This window comes from Oreochromis niloticus, linkage group LG13 (genome assembly GCF_001858045.2).
Source record: "Oreochromis niloticus isolate F11D_XX linkage group LG13, O_niloticus_UMD_NMBU, whole genome shotgun sequence".
Classification (NCBI taxonomy): domain Eukaryota; kingdom Metazoa; phylum Chordata; class Actinopteri; order Cichliformes; family Cichlidae; genus Oreochromis; species Oreochromis niloticus.
Window position 1 is genome coordinate 10692397 of NC_031978.2, and position 26100 is coordinate 10718496.

Consider the following 26100-nt stretch of genomic DNA (forward strand, 5'->3'; position numbering starts at 1 on the left):
TCACCAGAGTTATACTCTCAGATAGTATAACTAGTACTTTAGTCTCAGTTCTCAAAGAACAAGTTTTGAATGATGAGGAACTCCAAACAGTCTTCTGTGAAGTTGAAGATATATTGAACAACAGGCACATTACCAGTTTTAGATGACTCAAATGATCCTGAAGCACTAACACCCAGTCATTTGTTGTTGCTGAAAAACAAACCAGTTTTGCCACCAGGACTGTTTGGTCAAAGTGATCTTCTTGTCAGGAAATGGTTGAAACAGATACAGTACATGGCAGAGCTGTTCTGGAAAAGATGGCTTTCTGAGTACCTACCTCTGATGCAAGAAAGACAAAAATGGACGAGGACTAAAAGATGTCTTATGCCTGGAGATTTTGTCTTGATTGCAGACGCTACAGCTCCTAGAGGATCATAGATGATTGTGAAAGTCTGAAGTGTACACCAGGACGCAAAAGGCTTGGTGCATTCTGTGAGACTAAAAACAAAGACCAGTGTTTTGGAAAGGCCAGTGGCAAAACTTCTTTTGCTACTGGAAGCACCATCTTGACGAAATAACATCTTCAACGAAGTTTAAGGACCTGACCGAGGGAATAGCTCCTTTTTTGGGAACTTTAATGTAATTGTGATTGGATGCACAAATTGGGGGCTGGAGTGTTGGACCTATTTATTCTTTATTTTTATTATTTTGAAATTTGTTAAAGTTTGTTGTTAGTTTATTTATATTTTTGGTTTATTTACAAGTTTTATTTGTAGGTTAATAATTGCTTCATTTTTTTTGTTTTGTTTTGTTGTTTATCTTAAGTCAGCCAGGAAGAACTATAGAGCCATTTTCTAAGAGTAAAGGGACTGGTATAGGACCAGCATGCACTGGGGTGGGCCTATGGTTTTTTTTTTTTTTTACCAGAGCAGGAGAAGCAGCAGGAAGCAACAAAAATGGATCTTTGTTTATTGCTTGCCAAACTAGATAAATAAACCGTAAAACACAACTTTTGGACATTGGACTTCTTTTGGCTGCATACAAAATATTACCACAGTGCAGCAGTGGCTTGTTGATTTTAGATTGTTGGATGTTCAGTTGGACAAACAAAGGAATTGCCACCGCAAGCATTTTCCCTTTCCAGTTCAGAATCAATTCTACCCCCAGGTCAAAAATATGTATAAGAAAATTGGCCTAATTATTTATAAACATACCTGTCAAGTGATTAAAGTACCTCACAGCAGAAGCATACTGCATACTAATGTTGTACATTATAATATTTTTTTTCATCTATTGTATTTACCAACATCAAGAAGTCACAAGCAAAGAAAGACCACACCATGGCACACGTTTATATAAGGAAAGTTTATTTATTAAACAAATACACATAATTTTTTCACCCCCAAAAATACATGTTCAAAACAACACAAGGGTGCCCCAATACCAGACAGAAATGTGAACTCCACTCTGTAGAGTAGACAGTCATAATGAAGCAGCTCATTTTAATTTGTAGATTCAAGCTGTTCTGCATATTTTTGCCCACCAGATGTCACCAGAGAGGACTGTTGAAAAGCTATGAGCAATGAACTTTTTCAAAACAAGCTTTGGTGCTTCAGAAAGCTTCGTTTGGCCATCACTACTTTTCAGCATCTCTTTATTTCACGGTTGCTGTAACTGAACACATTCAGTTGGCTGGAGCTCATGGCCCGACTTACACTCATGAAAGTCAGTCAATACCTTCAACTCTCCAAGGAATGACTACAAAGCTTTCGTCACTATTTTAGACTTAGACATCAAATTATTTTTGTTTTTTTCACTTTGATGGAAACCTTATTGCCTTTCAAAAGAGTACAGCAAAATTATAGGCCTAATATAGAGTAAAGTGTTCAGACACATAATGAAATGTGAAGAACTTTACAAAATTACAGAAATGGAGAAAAGCAAAATGATAAAACTTTATGCAGAGGTCAGAAAAAAATGGCCAGACTAATTCGAGCTTTTAGAAAGACAACAGTGATGTTACAAGCAAGATATGCAAAAGAGCATCTCTGAAAGCAAACACATCTGACCTTGAAGCAGATGGGCTACAGCAACAGATGACCAAACTGGAGGCCAGTCCTGTCAGCTAAGAACAGGAAACTGAGGCTATAGTTTGCACAGACTCACAAAAATCGGACAATAGAAGACTGGAAAAACATCGTAGTCATATGGCCTCCACATTTCCCAAATGTCAGTTCAAATCCATGTCAAGTATGCATTTCTATTGGTTGCAAGTAAACCTCTGACATAGTGTTAGTGTATTTGCTCTTTCATACATTTTCATACATACAGAGGATTGAGACAGAATTCAGAAAAGTGAGTAGTGAGAAATGCATCAACACAGAAACAAATATCTATAGTAGTGAGGTATATGAGGTATATGTAGAAACAATAGTAGAAACAATGTAGACACAATAGCAGTGTGTGTAAAAACAATGAGAATGTCTTATATGAGTGAGAATATGAGTCACAGATTTGAGTTCTGCATTAAGAGTAACGAGAATGACATTTCTGCTGTGAGAACTGAGCCAAAGCGACGGAGAAAAACTGTAAAAAAAAAAAAAGAAAAAAAAGAAAAAGAAAAGAAACAAAAGGAAATGACTACATAAATAGATAAAAGACAAAGGTAAACACAAACAAGAGGATAGCGATACAGAGAATTTATTAAGCTAATTTTGGAAAAGTGAACAGTTTTGGCGCAACAGTAAATTCAGATGATAATTCAGATTGCAAAAGCTGCCCGACAGGACAGGTTAAAAAGGACAAACGAATCTCCTTCTAAAAGGGAAACTTACAATTACATATGCCATAAAGCCAGCTGCAAACATACTCTCGTTTACAATTCACAATTGTGAAACTGAGACTGTGCTGTACTTGGCCACTCAGCTAAAATGAGTTTGACCACTCCTCTGCAGTATGTGGCAGTGTGCACCTTCCACAACAAATACAAGGATGAAGAGTCTCTGGCCCTTTAAGACTTTTGGTTGCTGTGATTGGCTCAGTCCATTTTGTTGCAGGAAGCAGTCACTGTACTGCACAAAGTGCGATTCCAGCGCAATAACCACAAATAGTTTGAGTATTATCAGCAGTATAAAGGTATAGTAGGTAGTCACCCTTTATGTCGTGCGGAAAAATTGTGTCATGAATTAAAATGCTTCGTTATGCCAGTAACGTTGCTTGCTTCATCATGTAGCGGCAAATTTGAAACAGCTAACCAACATAACGCCGATTATGTTGTTAGCTAGCAGACACGTACAATTCAAGTTCAGCAAAAATAAATGGTCTTATGGTTGAATACAATGGGCTGAGTATTGTTTAGCGACTTAACTCTCGCCCAGCGGCACTGACAGCGCACTGTTATTGTTAAGCCAGTTAATTTTACACGATGTGATATGATTTTAACGATGAATTTTGATGTAATGTTTCTTACCAAAATACCTTCTCTAACAGATGATGCGAAGACCCCGAGCGACTACTGTCAACGCTGTAAAGTACAAAGATGTGGACTCCGACCTGTAAGTGGTTTTTACTTATTCATTTCACCCACTCAGTAGGTCCGTACAGTATCTGTGGTCAGGAGCAGAAAAATAATGTTTCATTGTTTTCATAACAGGTTGCTTAAAACATTTGTTAAATCCTGTATTTTAAAAGATTTCTCTATTCAATGAAAAAACCCTTGAGAGTTATAAATTAGTGTTCAGTAAGTGAATTACATCATAACTTCACAAACTGAAGCTTAAAAAATGCATTATGTGGTTTAAATCGAAGCTGTTTACGTGATGGTCAATAATACAAAGTGGTGGATTTCTGTATATTCTGCTTTTCAGGATCTTGTGGATAAGATGGCATGCAGACAACAAACAAGTTTCACCAAGTCTAGAGCTAGTCCTTTATGATAATCTAAGTCATAGTCAAATTTATTTATATAGCACATTTAAAACAACAACTGTTGACCAAAGTGCTGTACATTTAAAATAATCAAAACTGATGAAAACATAGGAAGACATGACAGGCACAGGCTAGGGTCACTTAAACCCTAATGTCTTCAAAATTGCTAACTGACATCTACAGATATAAACTTACAATAGCTTTTTTGCAACAGCCATCATCTGTAATAGTATTAGTTCTATTAACAAGATAAATACTTAACATGTATTAATCTATTTTTTAATAGTTACTGTGTGTAATGTGTTTTAAACTTTAATGGACCAATCAGGAAACGGATTCCTAGACAATGACATTAAGGGAAATAAAATAAATTATAAAATGAAGCACTTTTAAAAGTTATATTTGTTCTATTTTAGTTATAGTGACAAAACAGGTGTTGTATTTTGGATCATTTTAAGTTTAAGGCTTTCTTTGTGAGGCCTTAGAAAGGGGTATTACGTGTTAAATGTTAAATATGTCACTAATTGTTCGAGTTGCTTGCATGTTACTAACTATTAATCCATTAAACACCTGTGAAAAACATTATAAAGTTATTAGAAAGGGTCAAGTTTGGTTCTGGTGTTATAATTGACAGATTTTGTTCTTTTTCTTTACTCCACCATCAGATCTTTTTCCCAAACGGCGAGTAGCGATGAGGATGCTGAGGAATGGAGGCCACCGAAGCCAAAGTCAAAAGCCCCCAACAAAACTGCCAGAGGTACTGCAACTGGTGAAAAGAAAACAACTGCCAAGAAAACTGCAAAACCAAAAGAGGCAAAAGCACCCAAAGAATCTAAAGCTCCCAAAGTGCCTAAAGAACCTAAGCCAAGGGCACCACGTAAACCTGCAGCAGGACGAAAAACACAGGCTGCTAAAAGTCTAAAGGATTCTGAAGCCTCAGTGTTGGCTGGAATGGAGAGGAAAAAACTGGATAACGATTATAGAGCAAAAATAGGAGGAATTCAAACTGACTGTCCAGAGGAAACGGGGGCTGAAGAGAGTGGGACAAGTGTCAGAACGAAGGAAGAGGTAAGGCAAATTTTCAGTGTTTATAATTGCAGCCAAATGAAACATATTAGAATGTAATTATAAGTTAACTTTTGTGACCCATTAATTACACAAAACTGTGGCTGTATTTAAAATATTAAAAACTTATAAAACTAGACAATGTACTTCATCAATATTTACATTCTGAGTTGATGTCTGCAGAAAATGTCAATGTTCTAAATGTCTCGTGTTTGCATTTCAGTTTTCTTTCATTTTGTCCTTGTTTTCCTTTCTTTCACTTCTTTTCTTGTAGAGGGTGTCATTTATTGTGTCAGAATCCTATCAGAGAGACAGATGGGCAGATGAGGGGTCTTCACAAGCTGGGCTTGGAGTAAAGAAAGAGGAAGTAGATGCGGAGGATTTTACTTTTGATGAGCCCTGTCTAAAGAAACAAAAGACCAGTGCTGCCTGCATGGGAAAGCCGACTAACTTACCATCATCTGAAGCGCAGTCTTTGAGGAATGAACTCAATATGAACTGGGACTTGATAGAGGTATTTTTATATATTATGCGGGAATTGTTTCTTTTTTTGTTTGTTTTTTGTCAGGTGGTAAAAAGACACCTCACTTAGTTTCAGACATAAAATAAATGCTCTAATAAACGAACAGTTTGAAGGTGACCACCACCACCTGGCCAAAAAGCATATTTCTACGTTCATTTGCATAAAGTTATGACTCAAGAATTAAATTAGGCTATGTGACAGTGATTCGCATATGCAGTTTTGGTGATAAGCTACTGGAGAGAAATGCCACTTCAAAAAAGTCACAACTGCTTTTTTAAATTTAGTGTATTGCATTACTGATGTTTGAAAATCATAAGTATACAAGTAGCCATTCTTCATGCACACTGACATATTTAAAAAACAGTGATCAGTTAATACACACAAACATCCAGAATTCTGCATATCAAATATAATCAAATGCTCTCTGCTGAAGGTTAATTTGTGTCTTTCTGCCTACCTGCTTAACTGTGTGTGTATATATGCATGTAGAGTAGATGCAGAGTTGCAATTCCTGTGTGTGTGATTCCCCCCCAGGTGCTGTCCCACTTGACATGTGTGGAGCGATGGGTATGTGCAAACATCATTATGCTGCTTCGTGAGGAGAACACTGTGCCGTTCATGGTGCGCTACAGGAAAGACATGATTAACCACATGGATGCTGATGCTGTTCGAGATGTCCAGATGGTTTATGAGGAGTTATGGTAAGTGAATGTAAGATGTTAAATGAAAAAACAAAAAAAGAATCTTATACTTTCATAAGATTCCGATTCACCCCATCTCTAAGGGAGATGGCCTCTCCCATAGAGATGGTGTGACAAATTAGGCCATTCGGGAGGGGCACAGAGTAGAGCCGCAGCTCCTCCACATTGAAAGGGGCCAGTTGAGGTGGTTTGGGCATCAGGAGGCATCAAGGATGCCTCCTGGGTGAGATGTTCCGGGCATGTCCCACCGGGAGAAGGCCACTGGGCCGACCCAGGACATGCTGGAGAGATTATATCTCTGGCTGGCCTGGGAACGCCTGGGTGTTCCCCCGGACAAGCTGGAGGAGGTGGCTGGGGAGAGGGAGGTCTGGGCTTCTCTGCTTGGGCTGATGCTCCCGCGACCCGGCCCTGGATATGCGGAAGAAAATGGATGGATGGATGGATGGATGGATGGATGGATGGATCTTATACTACTTGCACTACTCATACCCTCAATATGTTAAAAGCATGGAAAGACCATTTTAGAATACTGGAATTATATTTGTGAAACCACGTGAGCTGACTGTACTGAGTCCTGCAGCTAGATGGTGCTATATGTCAAGCTTTAAAGCCTGAAATAGTTGCATGTGGCTGATTTGTATTTGTCTGATTTCTGTGTGTTTGTCCTGCACAATTGATAATCTGTCTTTCTTTTATGTGTATATTTGGTCTTCAGTTCTTTGGCGAAGAGGACTCAGTCTGTGGTTCAGACCCTGAAGAAAGATGGGGTGTTAACAGCTGAACTGGAACAAAACCTGAGGAGCTGCCGTTCAGCTGATGAACTGGATCATGTGGTCAGAATCAAATTTGTATTCCAAAGTGTTATCCATCAATTAACTGTAATAAGATTAGTTCATTCTTGACTCTCCACACATGAAAAGGGCTCTCACACTAATAACTAGCTCAGTCCAGTGTTTGTGTTTTTGCCTGCAGTACTCCCCCTATAAGAAAGGCAGCAAGCTGACAAAAGCTCGCAGGGCAAAAGCACTTGGCCTTGAGGACGCTGCTTCTGCATTGATGAACACACCACACACTCTAGATTTAAGGGCATGGATAAAACCTGGTACTGAAGGTAACTGATAAACATGTGCACACTCTTGTCATGGTCTGCGCTGTTTTGTGTATTGCTTGAATCAGCCAATGATTACCCAATGATTTAAATGGTTATGCAATGCAGATGAAGACACACACAATCACATTGTAAATTCTTAAAGATTTATAGACTAATTTAAAGTACATTATTGATGTGTGTATATGTGTGACAGGTCTGTCATCAGTGGAAGAAGTGGCTACAGGTGTGGAGCACATATTGGCTGATATGATGGCCAAAGATCCTGAAACACTCACCTATGTGAAGACATTGTAGGAATCTGTCTACATACACATAAAATCGAATTCATTTTTCCTGTATCTTCATGAATTATTAATATTGTATGTCTTTCTTTTTTTGTGCCAGATGTGAGAAAAGTTTTGTAAGCATACAGTCTTCTGTGTCTAAGTCGGCATTAAAGGAAAAGGAACAGGCGAAACCTGTCCAAGGCCACAAAACAAAAGCAGGTCCCGAGCAAAATAAAAACAAGGACATTGACAAGTTCCAACTCTACTTTGACTTCACCTGTAACATCCAACGTATCCAACCCCATCAGGTAGGAAGTTTAATTATCCTTTTGAGAATTGTCTGCAATCTACCTTAAAAGTTTTGTGCAAATACATTTGATAGCAGAAGCATAAAGGTTTTGGAGTGTGGTTACTAGCTTAAGATTTAGCTCGAGTGCTTTTGTAATAAACATTTCTCTTTACATTTTAGCTATAACTGCCTGCCAAGCCACCAAAAAAACAAACAATCAGTTAAAGTCCTTTGAATATTTTAGTGTTTGGGATATTTTTATTTCTGCTTTGATACAGTGCATATATAGTGCTGTGAAAACTATTTTCCATTAAAAAAAACATTTTAATATTAGATACATTTCACAAGAGTAAATACAAAATAGAGTTTTTAAAGGATGATTTTATTTATTAAGGGAAAAAAATGCCATCTAAACCTATGTGAAAAAGTAATTGGCCCCATTATAAAATCGTGAATTAACTGTGATTAAACCCATTTTTAGGAAAGCTGATTTTAATTCTTCTAGCCACACACAGGCCTGATTACTGTCAAAACTTTTGAATCAGCAAAACTCTTACAAAGAACCTGTTTGACAAAGTGAAGTAGGCTAAAAGATCTCAGAAGCCATCATTTAAAGTCATTGACATCTATCAGCCTGCAAAGGGATTACAAAGCCATTTCTCAGGCTTTGGGTCTCCAGCAAACAACAGTAACAACCACTGTCAACAAACAGTGGAACAGTGGTGAACCCTCTCAGTGTACCCAAGAGTACGACTCATCCAAGAGGTCACAAAAGGACCCAGAAGATCATGGGGCTCTTGAGAGGTTTCAGTCTGGTTTTAAAGCTATTCACAACACTGAAACTGAACTTTTAAAAGTTCTTAACAATCTTTTATTAGCCCCTGACTCAGGAGACTCAGCTGTGCTTTTGCTTTTGGATCTGACAGCTGCCTTTGATACTGTTGACCACGGCATCTTGATCTCATGATTGGAGCATTGCGGCATCAAGGGCATTCCATTAGAGTGGTTCAGGTCATACCGATTTGACAGGACTTTCTCTGTGAGCTTTGGAGCTTTTATCTCTTCCTCAGCTCCCCTTACTTGTGGTGTTCCCCAGGGATCTATACTGGGGCCAATTTTATTCTCTATTTATATGCTGCCCATAGGTCTAATTTTTTGAAAATATAACATTTGTTTCCATTCATACGCCAATGACACTCAGATCTATCTTCAACTGAAGAGAAGCTGTCCTGCTCCACTGGAACCCTTACTTCAGTGTCTTGGTGAAATTAAAGCCTGGATGGCCTCTAACTTCCTTAACTTTAATGACAACAAAACCGAAGTGATAATTTTTGGACCAAGTGGCAATCCCAGCACCTCTCATTTTAACCTGCGCAGTCTTGAGTCTTTTGTTAAGCTGCATGCCAAAAATTTGGGGGTTATATTTGACAGCAATTTCACCTTTAAAAAACAGATTAGCTCAGTTGTACAGCGGTCTTTTTTCAAACTGAGGCTTTTAAGGTGCAATCATTTTTATCTTTTAAAAACTTTGAATGGGCAATCCATCCCAGCTGGAATATTCTAACTCCTTATATGTTGGAGTTGGCCAGACCTGCCTTGCAAGACTGCAGTTGGTCCAAAATGCTGCAGCTCGTCTTCTGACATGAACTAAAACACGTGAACATATTTCCCCGGTGCTTGCCTCTCTTCACTGGCTCCCTGTTCACTTCAGAATTAACTTTAAAATTTTATTGTTGACTTACAAAGCCCCTGAATGGATAGGCTCCCGGGCAATTGTCTGACCTCTTGCAGCGATATGCGCCCTCTAGATCTCTTAGATCAAATGAGCTTTTGCTTTTAGCCATACCAAGGTCAAGGCTAGTTCACAGAGGCGATCAAGCATTTGGGGTCGTAGCGCCTAAACTGTGGAATAATCTACCCCTACACATCAGACAGGCAACTACTGTCAATCTTTTTTAATCTCATCTTAAAACGCATTTGTATTCACTGGCTTTTAATACAGTATGAGAGGTATTTGGTGTTTGGTACTAATATTATAAGTTATATAATATTAGTACCAAGCCGGGGCGATCGTGGCTCAAAAGTTGGGAGTTCGCCTTGTAATCGGAAGATTGCCGGTTCGAGCCCCGGCTTGGACAGTCTCGGTCGTTGTGTCCTTGGGCAAGACACTTCACCCGTTGCCTGCTGGTAGTGGCCAGAGGGCCCGGTGGCGCCAGTGTCCGGCAGCCTCGCCTCTGTCAGTGCGCCCCAGGGTGGCTGTGGCTACATGTAGCTTGCCATCACCAGTGTGTGAATGTGTGCGTGAATGGGTGGATGACTGGATGTGTAAAGCGCTTTGGTGTCCTTAGGGACTAGTAAAGCGCTATACAAATACAGGCCATTTACCATTTATTTGGTATTATTTTTTATTGTATTTTTGTACAGCACGTTGGTTAACGTTGCTCTTGTAATTAAATGTGCTATATAAATAAATAAACAAACGATAATCTCACAGACATTTGGGAAAATATTCTGTAGACTGACAAAACAAAAATGTAACTTTTTGGGAGTTTTGACTCCTTTTACATCTGACATAAAACTAACACTGCATTTCATAAAAAGAATATTGTGCCAATAGGCATACACGGTGGTAGAAATGTGGTGGCCTGGGACTGCTTTCCTGCTTGAGGACCTGGGTGACTTGCTGTATTTGATGAAACCATGAATTCTGAATCCTGAATATCTGGCCATCAGTTTGTGCCCTGAAATTCAAGTAAACTTGTGTTACAAAGTGGGACAGTTATCCGAAACATACCTGAAAGTCCACCTCTGAATGGCTTAAACAAAAAAACAAATTAAAGGTTTTGAATGGCCTAGTCAAAGTCCAAGCTTAAGTCCAATTGAAATGCTTTAGCATGACCTTAAATACCCTTCAGTGTAGCTCAATTTGAACAATTCTGCAGAAAAGGGTGGGCTAAAATTGCTCCACAGTGAAAAACAAACAAAAAGCATGACAGTTTGCTTTATTTGTAAGATACATTTACTCTGCTCACACTTTTTCTTGTGCCTATTTTTTTTACCTTGACTGGAATTACTCCTTCTAACACCTTAACTTTTATGATATAACTAATGAGACAAGTAATAACACAGCCATAAGAGAAAATGCATACAAAACAAATAAACTTGAAAAGCAACAAATAAGTCAAGTCTTCTTGATGATCATAAAGGTCATTTACAGCTGTGGAGTGTGTTTTGACTACCCTAGTTCTCAAATACACACACATGCACATAAACATGAACAAATGCACACCATCTGCTTGTGTCATTTCTGTCTTCTTAATGCATGCCACTTCTGAATGCTAGCCATGTCAGTCACAGTTAGCCTTGTCTGTGCCTTCATATTTAGCCCTCCTGCATCTTGCACCACATCCTCTGCTCCCCCTCTGTCCCTCTAGTGACTGGTGGGTTACTCAGAGTTGGGCCCGGGCCTCATGTGTCACCACAGCTTCCATCATCTGCTGTCTCTGCCACACCACACTCTCTGGCAACCGCTCTCTGCCCTACAGTCATTTAATCGCATACGCACATGCATACACACACTTGCTCACACACAAGCACACCCTGTGAGTCCCCTCATTTTCTCTTCTTAACATATGTGACATGTCCCCTGCCGACATGCCATTGGATTAGGGAGCTTTGATTGACAGGCGCTCTCCTGTAGTGACAGTTACTGCTGCTGGGCCCACAGGCGGACAAAAGGACGGGGAGAAGGAGTGGGGGGCAGTAAGGGAAGGCAGAGCATGAACAGATGAGTGGTGCTGAGGTGCTTCCGTCACTTATCTCTCCTGCTTCGCTCTACTCTGCCTCCCTCTTTATCTGACTAAACGTCAGCCCTCCAATCCACTCATCACCTCTGCTTTGCGCCTCTCCTCCCCTTTCTATGCAAGGCCTTTAATTCGATGACTCGCCTTTGTCACGGAGCGTTAATCCACAGGCTGCTGTGACCCTGCAAGCTGTCAGATTCCGGCTAATATGAACCTTTTCTAGCCGTCAAGTTGGCAGTTAGGGGGAGCAGGTGGGAGATGTGTTTTGACAGGAGGCATGTGTGTGAGCACACACTTGCCCGTTTGCTTTAGCACATTTTTATTAAGCCCCAGCTCTGGTGGTTTGTTAAAAATAAAGGGCAAGGCATTGCATTAAGTGTGTGTGGAAGTTCCACTCTAGATCTCCTGTGGTGGAAAACAAAATTAGGTAGCATGGAAAGTACATCTTCAGAATTTTAATTTATTTAATGAAGTAACACATAAAAGGCATTCTAAGTTTTGGTGTTGGTACATTTTAATTCAACATCAAAGTTAAATACATTAAGGAAAAGAATTAAGCAAGAAGGTAACATCTGAACATTAGGTGTTCACCTTGATTCAAAAGTACAGGCTTGAAATGACATCTAAGTTTAATTCTAAATCCATAATACCAGATATGGTGGATGATTTTTCTCGTGCTGTCTTTTAAAATCCACGTCACTGATTTTTATGACCACATGAAGTGAAGGAAAAGAACTTTAGAATTTGAAACCTTGGTTTGGCATTTTTCATCTTTTCTTGGGAAAAGGTCTGAAAATATAAACAAACTATAGGAATAATTGAGTAATTCAGTACTTTTTGTTGTCTGGTTAATCAGCTAATGATTTCAGGCACAAAAAAATCCAACTTTTCTTATGATTTCTTATGAGTGAAAATGGGGGGGTGGGGGGGAGTACAGTGATTTATTGTAGAGTATATAGACAAAAGCAGAATTTGTACAGTTTCAACAAGCTCGAAAGTCGGTATCATTTTATCCTTCAACACAGCCTGAACTCTCTAAGGCAAACTTTTGTAGCCTTCAGGAATAGTTCTCCAAGCTTCATAAAGGACATTCAAAATCTCTTGTTACTGTTTCCTAATGATATGACTTTCGGTTACTGTTCATCTGCTGATAGTTTTTTGCGCCTGCCACTTCTTCTTTTGTCCTTCACTTGTCCAACTTCCTCAGTTTTGTAAGAGCACACCACATACCAGGCTAAGCTGTGTCCTCTTTAGCTCAGATTTAATTCCGACTAACATGATTTGAGGCCTTCTTTGAAGGGTACACGTTTACCTTATAGCTATTAGCAGCTGCTATGCTCTCGAGTATGCCAGGGAAGATTTGTTAAACATGCAGAGGGCTGTTTTTAATGCGATTTGCGCTATGATCAAATGGTAGTTCAGCGCTCCAGTCTGGGGCTTGCCTGCAGAGAAGCTTGGGTAAATGGAACTGTTTTATCAATTAAACACTTGTTTTTGATGGACAGGCAGAGAATAACAAACTTATTTGTATGTTCACATTTTGTACTGCAAAATTGTTTGTGTGTGTGTGTGTGTGTGTGTGTGTGTGTGTGTGTGTGTACTGTACATGTGGTATATTTGAGTTTATGTAACAGTTTTAATGCCCAAGATGCTCTGAGGATTTTATAACTTTGTACAACTTGCGGTATATTGAATCAGATTCATCAGTCAAATATAAAATATGTTATTTTGCCACCTGGGTAGTACAAAGTCTGCGTAATCAGTGATTACGAGTGGACGTCAGGTGTCCTGTCTCCTTCCTCCCTCACGCTCTGTACCTAATGTATTTATTCGCTACCTTTACCTAAACCAAGCGACATATCACCAGTAGTGAGAACATGTCACTGTGCGACAGTGAGAATGGGAAAATTTCATCCATGTGTTCCTTACAAAGCTTATTTTTTAAATGAAATCAAACTGTGTAAAGATACTTTTGTTTAATTATTCCATACACTTTACTGGTTGTTTATCCAGACCATTATATGCCCAGTTTTGTATTTCTAATCCAACTGGCCTTCACTTGTATAGGAATATTGAGCATTCTACTGACAGCTTTGTTCAGCTGTTATACAACCACATTCATCACTCATATACAACGTGTCCTGTGTGTGTCAACAAAGTCAAAAAGTCTGCAAGTTGGCTCCGAATATGTGTGTCTGTTTGTTTATCCTTGATATGTCGGATGGATAGATGTGTTGATGACAGTATTCCTCTAAAGAAAGGGTGAGAGAGAGAAGGAGACAGACAGAGTATAGTTGTTGGCTGACTGCCCTCCCTTCAGGGCTGGTGGGAGGAATAAGGGGCATCTAGAAGAGACGGTCTGTCTGGTCTTGTCAGGGTTTGGCCAGTACTTGGTTACCTGTCACTCTGGGCCCATCTAAAACACAAACACAATTCTCACTCTGTCTCACATCACCCTTCCTTCCAGATCACCCTGTGTGTCCCATCAGTGACCCAACTCAGATAGAAACTGAGAGAAAGTGAGTGAAGCACCAGACACTGGTGTTTATCATCATTGAGGACCGTCATCTGCTATAGAAAAAACCTGAGCATGAACAAAAATTGCTGTTGGATGAACTTAGATCTTTTACTTTTGTTGGCACCATAGCTGAATTTGGAATACATACCAACAACAAGGAAGATGAATTTAGTGTTTGTTTGTTTTCCAGAAAGCTGCTTTCAGCTGCTCCCTTATTCACCAAGGCTTGCCACAGCACGTATCTCTGCATATTTGATTTGGAAGGGTTTGATGATGCAACACCAAAGGAATTTGTGTCTTCTCCTGGAATTGAACTGGTGATTTGTTGAATGTGTAAACCACTACACTATGGAGAGATTTCTTTTTTCTCCCTTTAGGTAGTGATATCAATAAAACCTTAGAAGCAGCAGCTAAAAGTCTGGTACAGTTGAGCATTTTTGCAGTTATTTATGAGAAATACATATTTGAATTATATCTTTATCATACATTATAGTGTTGTGTATAAAGATAGAGTGTTATGTTTATCTGTGCAGCTTCTATTTACCTAAAGTGTTATGAATTCTTGAATTTCTGAAAACTTAATTAATCTTTTCTTGTTTCTAGTTGATGATACACATGTTGATCCTAGACAGTATCTTATGAATAAGCCTCAAGTACATGGCAACACTATAAAAGTATATGTCATTCTTAATTACCCAAAATAATTAAAGCCCAAGAGCGCAGATTTAACAAGGCTTTGTTTTGTATTTACTGCTTTAATTTCACTCATGGGCTTTCCTAAATTCCAAGATAAAGAAGTGTTTTGCCTGCTTTTTTTTTTAGACTACCTCTTAAACTTTAGTTCTTTGATAAAGATTCTTTGAGAAATCTCTTCATAGTCAGTGAGGCAGCCCTGGGGAGAAACATGTCAACACAGGAGAAATCTTAACTTTCATCATTATTTAAGCAAACTTGCTGCATTAATCCGTGTCTCTGCCATGCCATTAGCTGTGTTTTATATTTTTATGTGTGTGTGTGTGTGTGTGTGTGTGTGTGTGTGTGTGTGTTGAATATGGGCGCATCCCTTCCGAGGGTGCTGCTGAGTGGTAATGGTTGTGGCACCGTGTGGGTGCGGGTGGGGGGAAGGCCTTGCGGTCTCAGTGCTGATGGTGGCATGGTGGTGGCATTTGTCAGCTTGCTTCTTCCGCTTGGGCTCCAGATTGACGTCTTGTTTCTTGGCCCTGTTCTATGGCAGGCTAAAGGTTCCCCACTGAAAAGGTCAGACACTTACTACTGTTTGCTTAACAGCATGTAACAGTTCCTCTGAGGGGGGAACGAGCGCACAGCAAAACAGGCCTGGCCACGGGATATACTCCTAGGCTCATCACTTTTAACGCACGTGTGTGGAGATTTCAAAGATTTTTTCTCTTTTTTGTGTGTTTGTGTGAGTAAAGCGTGTTCATGCACTAAAGCAACAGATCCTTATGTGTTTTAAAACAAAATATACACATAAAATATACATTTTCTAAAATATTTCTACTAGCCGTTGCTATTTATCATACTTCAAATGAAGTATATCACATATAGAAACATAAATTAATCTGAATATTTATGATTTCAGTGGATGCTGGTTTTAGGGACAACAGCGAGTCTTGTTTAACTGTCTGTTTAACTGGTGGAAATATATGTATTTCATTCATGCGTGCATATATGTGCAGACGCTGGCTATTAACCGAGGGGAGAGTCTCAAGATTTTGACAGTGAAGGTGAACATCCCCGACAGGGTGAAGAGTGACTTCACTAGGTGGTGCATCAACAACAGGTCAGACACACAGTAATACACAAACACTGTTACACTCACTGATAATTATGTCTGCCATGATCATATGATGTTTTGTTAAAATTTTTAATATAAAACTGGAACTGTAGAAGGCAGAAAGTGTGGCATCTGTTGTTGACTTTAAGATTTTTGTACAAAAGGCACAAAACTGAACATATAGATACCAGTGCTATATGTATTGTGGCTGTTTTTGCCTGTGGCTGAAGTCAATAATAGAAATACTAAGAAATGGCTGGAGAGTCATTATTGCTTTTCAAGAGGACAAAAATGAAAATTTAATATTTTTTTAATACTCCAAATTTAATACAATCCATTCATTATTTTTGACTTATGCTTCAGGTATCTTTAAATTAGATTTTACATTAGAAATTATTGTAAAAAGTAAAGCAACAATTCTCATAATTTTGAATATTTTCTTAGTATTCTTTTTTAATATTAGTTTTGGGAAGCATGAGTAGCCCAGCACTTTTCTAGGTAACAGCAACTTTTGCTAATTCTGCTTTTGTCACTCTGAAATAGCCATTTAAATAATCAGTAAAAAAGAAAAAGAAGCGAATAGCAGTTGTTTGTAAGTACTAATTGTAAAGTACGCTATCCATTTTTAAAAATATATTCTCAGGCATCTTGTAAACTAGGAAACAAAATGTTACTTTAATCATAAGACATATTTCTCATGATTAAAGGAGTAGTTTCCTTATGTGCCACCAAATATGACAAGCAGAACACTCCACCTGGTTTAAACTATAATAAAAGGTTCTGTACAGATTGGGTTTTTGATGACGTTTGGAAACCATCTCTTGGGAGCACAAGAGTCAGTTTGCAAAGTCACATTTTGCTTTGACAAAATACGTTAAGCAGTAAAAACGCCTTGCAGAAGAACACACTGTACTGCTTTAATGCAGGTGGAGGCCGAAGACATTTGCAAAAGAAGAACTTCATGCAATCATTAGGAATGCAGTGGAGGATTCATATAAAAGGCTTATTCTTCCTTTCCTCACCAGGAGTTACAGGTAAGTGGATTTTGGATTTTAAAGTGTTTTTTCATTCAATATCAGTTTTTCCATTTACACCATGTCCTATTTTGATCCTTTCTCAGTTTCTTTTTTGTTGATATTGTCATTCTCTTCTTTAACCTATCTATTTGTCTCTATCTTGCATTTTCTCTCTTTAGGACTAAGCTGACGAGTGCAGCGGAGAAGGAGTCAATCGCCATGTTTGTGCGCAACCTCCGCCAGCGCCTGTTGGTGTGTCCAGTGAGAGGCTGTGTCATCATGGGGGTGGACCCTGGCTTCAGACATGGCTGCAAGCTGGCAATCCTCTCACCTACTAGTAAGTAAAGACAAAAATGTACAAAAGTGGACTCACTGTCAGCTATCACTTGGTTTTGCAGTCAGTGTAGTTTCATCTATAAAAAGCATACTCGTGTACACACACATAATACTAAAAATGAATTTTATTGCTAAAATGTGATGAAATCAATTTGATGCTGAAGAAAGATGGAAATATAAAGACAATTTAGAATCGCCAGTTAATAACCCCACTAACTCATTAACTGCATGTCCTGAACTGTGGGAGGAAGCTGGAGTACCTGGAGAGAACCCACGGGGAGAATCCCACAGATTTACTAAGGGATTCAAGTCAGGCCTTTGTCTTGGACTTCGGTCTTCTGGATGTAGTTCTTCATCAGGAGCGACAAATGTTTTTGAGTCGTTATCTGACTGGGAGACAAAGCCAAAGTTTGTCCATTAACTATAAAGTGAAATGTATTTTTGGCCTTTTACCCTAAACCTTTTGAAAGTTTTGAGCATTGCAGTGCATTGTATCTCAGGAGGACAGCTGTGCCAAGGGGGTTTGTTTTTAGTTAATGCAATTCATTGTCATATTTTAATACAATAACTAAGTATAAATTCAAGTCATTGTTTTTGCCAATTGTATTTTATCACACTTTTTAAGTGTCCTTTCAAATTTATGACTAGTGAATTTTTATTTCCCTCGTTTGTATCTTATAATTTCTTACACTTGCGCTTAATTTCCTTTGCTATTGATAATACAGACCTGGATATACATAGAAATAGCACACATTTCCAATTGTTACTGGGCCAATTATGAAGCCAAAGATTTTGTCTGAAAGGTTGCCGTGTAACCAGGCACCACTAGATTTGATAGAGTTGACATGAACCTGGTGGGTTTATTTTGTGTGTGCACACAACTATGTGTATGTGCTGTGTCCATTTTACTGTTTTTTTGACATGTCACTCAGTGGGTGTGCTCTCAAACTGGCAAGGGATTGCCCCACCCTCTGGGTTACCAGTTGTGTGGCCAAAAGTCATGCTGGCACGCTTAAATAGTATCAAATACTGTGTGTTGTGGTCACAGGTTTGTGTCTCCTGGCTCACGTCATGTCACAGCTTCAGATCTAAACTTCTCTTTTAATGAAGCAGTGAAGTGACTGACTTTCTGGGGCAGCTTGGATGGATTATAGGTTGTGTACTCAACTTACAGGGAAGAGACATGACCTGATAGCATACATCTTTGTTAAACTCCTCTGTCATCATAGTTCCTTATCAGCAATACTGTAATTTCTCTCTCTCTTGCTACTTTTATCTGTCCAAGGTCAGATTCTCCATACTGATGTTGTGTACCTGCATAATTCAAACCAACAAAGGGAAGCAGAGAAATTACGCCACCTTATGACCAAATACAGGTATTACAACTAAAGAGTCACTGTTAATCATAGTGTTTCTGTGCAGATTGTGTATTTGTCTGCTTGCTCAATGTTGGAAAGTCCACTAAACTGTATATTATTAAAATCTGGAGGAAACTCAAAGCCTAGTTGCAGTTTTTCAGAGGTTGATATTTTTTTTCCTTAATCCTCGGTTTTCTCCTCTTCATCTTGTCCATATTAGCTGTAACAGGGTTGTTATTGGCAATGGGACAGCATGTCGGGAAACAGAGTCCTTCTTCGCTGACCTCATCTCCCGGCGGTATTTTCACCCGCTGGATGTGTCCTATTGGTAAGGTCCAGTATATTTTGGAATAGTTCGTAATTTATTTATTATCCTGAGTAGAAATAAATGCTTATAAAAGATGGCTGATAGATGACTCTCCAGAGGGCTGACTTCTTTTGCACAGTTTAATGTTTATTGGGTTTGCAAGATTTGCATCTTAAACAGTAACAGAAGGCTGTAAACTGTGGACCTTTAGATATTTTTGGATGGTTTGCAAGATATCCGCCTTTTTCTGAAAGGAAAATTACATACAGTAGTAGTAAGTGAAGCTCAAGCTTTATGAATCTGTGTAACACCAGAAACAAATTGAAGTTTAATACATATTTGCAACCAAATAACTGCAACTGTATTTGTTCTGTCTATTTAGTTAACTTTGTCTGTTGTCTTTCCTCTCTACCTGCGTGCTGCACACTATGGTGTTTGCAAAGAAATACCACACTGCTTGGCTAAGCCAAGGCTAACTGCAGTCATGGTTCCTACTCTTAGAAAACACCCAAGGATTTTTTAGGACCAAAATATTAAAAAACCTTTAAGTAAGTCATTCATTGAAATATCCTTGATTTGTTTATACAACTTCACTGCCAATATGTATTCTCTTTCATTATGAAAGAGGAGGAAGAGGGGAGGTATCAGCAAGATCTGGAATTGTTATGATGATTAATAAGTTATTATGATCTTGGTACAGAATAAGGTTAACAGTGGGGGGATGACAATGTGGGAGAACAGTGATGAGGAATGTAGAAGAATAAAAAAACAAAAACTGAGGAGCATTATATGTGTGAGCGAGAAAGCAGGACACAGATGCAGAGTAAGACTAAGAGGAATGTGTCCTCCAGTGAATATTGTCCATTAAAGCCATCTGGACTTTGTTACGCTTTGGTCCAATTAAAGAGACGCTTTGTGGTTGAAGTTGTGTCTGTAACCAGGCCCAGTCCAAACTTAAGAATATAACAGCACAGAACCTGTGTCCAAGCATAATAACCACTGGCCTCTCCCCGCTCCATCTCGCTCGCTCTCTACTGAGTTCCATGTGTGTTTGTTGACTTGGGGTTAGAAGTGGGACCACAGCCTAAAGTGACTTTAAGTGATATGTGAATGTCTATGTATAATGTTGTTTTTTTTTTCTGAGCACCTTGGAGTTCATACACACACACTTCAAAGGTTGTGCTTTTGGTATAATAGCCCATATTTTTTCTATCATGTTACATTTTCTGTCGTCTTTTTAGAACAGAAACAGTGAAAGCGAAGCGTTTAGTAAGTTAATGTCCACTTGATTATTTTCCTGACAGACGGTTTTTCTTTTGAGCACCTCCAGAGCAGCTAAATTTTACATCTTGATATAATGTCTTTCTTGTTCATTCTTTTGCTGCAGCTGTTTGGCATTCACACTTTTCACAACACAGAAGAACCTTTGGATGTCTGTTTGATGTGGTGATAGCTGAATGTCCTGTATTACCCAATGTGATTAATCACATTTGAGTACGCAGCACATGTGTAAAGAGTCTGCCTTAAGTTGGTATGGTTTGAGGAATAAAGGCATTTGCAAGTGTGTGAACTATAGAAGACCAGAAAGCTGTTGTTTTGACATTAATTACTGAAAAATGGTTGTTGTCTTCCAGAGATAACATCTCTCCAGAATCATCTGGTCCTATATCTCACTCTGGTTTCTTTGGACAGTTGATGAATAAGACATGGAAAAAAAAAAGATAGAACAGATGTTAAAATACAGTCAGACTTTAAATTTACATTCTGCTCTTGCTGCTCTTCGCTCCCTTCTCTCTCAATCTTGGGTCTGATTCTCCTTGGTTCTTGTTTTACATTGTGTATCCCTTTCCTGACTTTCCCTTCTTAACTTCAGTTAAAGATTCTTTGGCCCTGCAGAGTCCTTTTGCTAGATTTTCAAAAGCTGCCCATACTTAAATGGCTGTTTGTTTCAATGTGTTAAAACTCTAGGATACATTTTGGTTCAATATCAGTATTACATGTACTTTGGGATTTAGAGTTGTGGTCATAAGTTTGCATACACACATCATGTCCATAATTGTCATGGTAATTTTGGACTTTTAATTATTTTTTGAGCTGTTCTTTTCCCAGCGTGAGGTGATTGGATAACATACATTTTTAGTGACTTTAAAAAACAGGAATTGGGTGCTCAAGTTAGAATTTATTTTTGATATTTTCTAATCCACACAGAGTCAAATGTATACTTACATCCCCACTAATATTTGGTTAATTGTCCCTTAGTACGGTGCCTCTTGATCAGATGCTTTTGGTAGCCATCAGCAACCAAAAGACATAACTGTGGCTGGATAATTTGCCACTCATCTTAGCAGAATAGGTAGAGTTGATTTAAATTAGTTAGTTGTAATTTTTCAATTGGGTTTTTAACCCAATTGACTGTAACTGAGATACTTCACATTTATGTTACAGCAGTTTTATATCGGTAGACTTATTTCTGCATTTTTTTTATTCTGTCATTCCTGCTGCATGGAAAATCATTCTATGCAGGATGGAGTCATTCTCCTGGTACAAATGGAAAAAAGTTGTAGAGGTGGGGAAATGGTATAGCTAGCCTTTTGGTTAATATATTAGTTGTCAACATTTATTGATCTAAAATGGATTAACATCCCTAATACCTGCTGTATTAGTAATATGTGTTTTTCCTTAAGACTCCTTTAAGATATCTGGTTAATTGTGTAAAATTTAAAAGAAGCATCTCTTGAAGAATGACAATGATTGCATGGCTGATTAAAGAATAACTGGCCTCAAGGAGTGATGGTTGTTTACTGTGAGGGTCTCACTCCCCTGCTGATTGACCCACAGCTGACCCTGACTTGCTACTAAGACATACTCATTACTGTGACCACAAGGATGATGACAATGATGTAGAATAGCTGTGTAGCATCAGAAACAGTAGGGGTCTTAGTGCTTGCTTTGTATGACCCCAAAGTAATTAATTGACCTATTTTCTTGTATACTTGGCGTGTTTGCATGAGCTTTTGTAGGCTGACGTGATACCAAATTGGTATTACGTCAGCCTAAAAAGTATTGACTTTTTGCTTGACAGATGTAGGAAAGCTTTTAGGAATCCGTAGCTAGTCAAATCACAGTGGTGGAAAACAACCAGGAAGACAAAATAGTGGTTTCAGGGTATTTACAAAGTGAGTGACTCTCCCTGTGTTACCATTGCTATACCTTTGGTGGCCCTTGTTTTTCACCCCGCTTTTTTTGTCATCTGCTGCTAGTTATGATGCCATTACTATTTTAAATAGAATCAGACAGTAAAAGTTTGGCATTACCAGTATTTTAATATTTTTACTAGAATACCGTTAGAGGTATTAGGTTGGGCTGGCTTGTTTGGCTCTGTGTGTAGCTCTGCAAACACATGTGTTGGTAATTAGACCTCCCCTCTCTTCTCTTTTCCTCCACTTTTTCTGCCAGCTTTGACTGTGCCGTAGTTCATTAAAGTCCCCGGCCTCATTTGCACCGTCTGCTTCCTGTCTCCCTGTGAGCCTTCATTGTGTCACCACCCCCACCCTTCACCACCCTGTCTTCTCTACTCGCCTGTCTCTCTTTCGCTCTCTGTCCTTCTGCCTCAGTGCTCAGATGGAATGACAGCCAGAAATGGCAGCCTGCAGGACATCCCTACTTGTATTTTGACTGTGTGTGTGTGCGTGTGTGTGTGTGTGTGTGTGTGTGTGTGTGCGCGCGTGCATGCATGCAGTTTTCCTTGCCTTAGTCCTGTTTAAGTCTAACTTTCGTCTTCTGCATCACCATAATGCTTTAGAAGTGTGGCCTTTTCCAAAGACGGTGAAACAAGTGCACATATTTGAGTCTTTGTCTGTAAGACTATGTCATTTTATGTCATTTTGGAGCTAAAGATGTGAAAGCTTGTTTTATTTTGTGCAGCTGTAGTAGTCATCCCTATTTGCTTCCCTGTTAGTGCAGAAATGATGTACAATGGAGTGCACAGAGTAATTTCATTAGACCACAAAAAGTACACAATACCATTATTAACATATATGTAGTTCTTTCTGTTTCTTAAAGGTACAGTGTGTAAATCTCACCAGTGTGTAAATCTCACCATATTGGTAAATTTCAGATTGCAGTCAATTGAATTCTGTTTTCTTACCTCTCCCAATTCAAGTGTATAAACCTAGCTACCTTGGCTGATGTGGGACAAACAACTCTAGCTGGCACTGCAGCCTGTCACTTCGCTGTCTACCTCAGCTGTCAGTATGCCACTTTCCCATGTCTATTTGTTTCTGGAACAGGCTGCAAAACTTTGTGAAAGGAGTCCAATAAGAGTTGATGAGTCAGTGAAGCTCGTGTCCAGCGTTTTCTGTTCGTAATCATAGTAATCGCAATCATGATGTTCTTGCCACTGTTCGCTGAACTTAGTGAAACAATGGATTAAACATCGTTTGGACACTTGGTGAATAACTATGTGAGAATGTTATCAAGCGGTTTATCAGAGGGAGAGTGTAATTTTTAAGACACTTGAGCCTTACATTAGCTGGAATAATGTTAGCTTATAACCAGCTGCTGCTGTTTAGCCTGCCTACTGTTAGTTTTTTTAAGAGATGGGAGTGTCGAATGTGTTATCTTAAGTGAATAAGTGACTGCAACAATATCCAAAATAGATAAGTGTGGCTATTCACATTTTCTAACTTTAGTACCGGAGATGAGGCTTAAGGTGAGGAGGGGGAAATGAGGGAGGAAAGAGCATGTGTGGAGGGGAAGAAAGACAGAATGAAAAATTGATGATGTAAATATAGATGTCCAAAAGTTAAATGCTTATATATAATTTGAATGAGCTATTTGTGATCTTTAAATATAAAGTAACTTGTAAGGTGTACAACATATGTGACCGGTATCCAGCCACATACATAAAATGTGATTACGCAGAACCGCAATGTCCGCCTTGTCCACATCAGTTTGTTAGAAGATGTGATTACACACTAATCATTGTATTTTTATGAATACAGCATTCTTTTTTTCTGATAAATAACCCCAGAAAGCTACTTACTGTACCTTTTATATGAAGGTGATATGAACATATGCACATTGCACTACTCAGTTCTGCACTTACTGAAAGTCTGTAAGTAAAAAATGTAACTCATTTGTATATACTGCCTATTTAACAAAACGTTTCTGTTTTTGCAAATTTCCTTGATTGTGTGCACAAACTTGGGCAAATAAAAATGATTCTGATTCTTTAATAATCACAACTTTAGAAAATGCAAAATGGAGAAATACTATCACAGCAATTAATCTTTTCATTGTTTTATGCTTTCAGCTGTTTAATATTCTGTAATTCAATAGAGAAAAGCAACAAATCTTCACATTTGAGAGGCTGGAACGTGAAATTAACCAGTAGTGATTATTAAAATTGTTGCTGAATAAATATTTTGTTGATCGGTTAATTAATTTTTTCAGCACTGATTTGCTTTCAGGATTTTTTTTCACAACAAGCATATGACATCATAAATATTTTGGTGGGTTGATGCTATCATTGTGGCTGTACAAGGCTTTTTTAACAGAGGTACATTGAACAAAGTGGCTATGATGTGCATACTTGTGTCTGATTTCAACACACTCGCCGTAATAATTCAGGCCTAGTTCTCTTAATTTTTTTTATTTTTTTTTTAATGAAAAAGATGGTGAGCGAACTTGGCTTCCAGTTGACCAGTTAAGCGAATAATCTCTGTTATGTTAATTAATATTTTATTCAAATTATATAAAACCTTTTATATTCAAGAGAAGATTGTGAGTTTTGACATAGTACAAAGACATTTAAGGAGTATATACTAGCATAAAACTCAAGGTTATTGAAACAGGATTATCATAAGAAAAAAAATAAATTTAGATATTAGTAGTGGAGGATTAAGTATGACAGCTTTTAAGGACTTTAGTGTTGCTTCCTGTGTTTTTCTTTTCTTGTCTTTGCCACTTGAGAATTATATCACACAATCTGGTTCATTCATAGTCCTATAAGATTCACCACACAGTAACCTTGCATGATTAAGCTTGAACAATGCCTCTATGGATGACCAGTATCCTGCAGGACATTATACAGCATGAGGTAATATTAAGCTGACAAGGTTTGTCTGTGGCGATGGTGGCCCTCACTGAATGCACATTAGGTTACTTGCCATACAGCTGTGCCCCAATAATGTTAAGACCTCCTGCTGGACATCATTCTGGGACACATTAGAAGGAAGCTCCACATTTCTGACTTGAGTAAACTATTTTCTAGGTTGTAGGTGACCTAAAGGTCTGTATAGATGTGAGTTTAGGTGTGTAGTATGTGCCAGAGTGCATCTGCTTTGATTGGCTGGGTATTGTCATTAACACCTGCTCTTTGCTAGCTCACTGCTCAGTATGTGTGCGCGTGTCTTTCTTTCTCCTACTTGCCTGGCTAGAGCAGCTTGACCTCAGCTGTCATTGTGCTTTAACACTGATAGAGCATGCAGGCTTTGTCAAAGCTCATAAGGGTGCACAGCACGGGTCAGACAGATGCTCGAGTGGGAATGTTTGTGTGTTGGTGTGGTGTAGCGTTGTGCTGGTGATATGACACGACAGTGGTCTCTGTCACTTTCGTCAGGTGGTTTCCAGATTTTTGTGAGGGAATCTTATTGGTAGGAAAGACACGCACACACACACACACTTATACAGACACTGAGTACTGCTCTAGTGACATGCAAGATATAAGTCTTTTACTTTTGAAAAGATACTACCAATTGAAACAACACACAGTCAACCTGGACAGATTTCTTTTTTCTTTTCAGTTAATGCTACTTGAATGGGTTGGCTTAATGTCAAAGCTCGTGGAGATGATGTGTTTTTGTTTTTCGCAATGTTATTTCACAATGAAATGAACAAACTATAATGTAGCTTGTTGATTATCTCTTTTAACTACTGCACAGTGGGTCTTTGGTGGAAGTAGCCTATGTTGAATTGGCCTGAGGTTTACAAATGATAAAAGCTGAGAGGGTTCAGTGCAAAAATATTGTGCTTAAATATGAACCACGGGTCAGTTTTAAACACTACCTGTTTTCACAGTGTTACGACTGAACTGTGATACATTT

The 26100-nt window shown here is 38.7% G+C and overlaps 1 protein-coding gene across 2 annotated transcripts in view; it reads left to right on the plus strand.

Annotated features, from left to right (window-relative positions):
• The first annotated feature begins 2955 nt into the window (after positions 1–2955).
• srbd1 (S1 RNA binding domain 1) overlaps positions 2956–26100 on the plus strand; it is a 53268-nt gene continuing 30123 nt past the window's right edge. For both annotated transcript variants that reach the window (XR_002064392.2, XM_005474349.4), the window contains exons 1-14: positions 2956–3114; positions 3469–3533; positions 4572–4974; positions 5246–5485; positions 6029–6195; positions 6911–7028; positions 7168–7306; positions 7500–7596; positions 7691–7880; positions 15880–15983; positions 16904–17011; positions 17173–17330; positions 18615–18705; positions 18908–19015. Coding sequence is in view for 1 of the 2 variants with exons in the window: in XM_005474349.4 (XP_005474406.2) it covers positions 2971–3114; positions 3469–3533; positions 4572–4974; positions 5246–5485; positions 6029–6195; positions 6911–7028; positions 7168–7306; positions 7500–7596; positions 7691–7880; positions 15880–15983; positions 16904–17011; positions 17173–17330; positions 18615–18705; positions 18908–19015 (2132 nt within the window). In the remaining variant the exon portion in view is untranslated. The remainder of the gene's footprint in view (positions 3115–3468; positions 3534–4571; positions 4975–5245; positions 5486–6028; positions 6196–6910; positions 7029–7167; positions 7307–7499; positions 7597–7690; positions 7881–15879; positions 15984–16903; positions 17012–17172; positions 17331–18614; positions 18706–18907; positions 19016–26100) is intronic.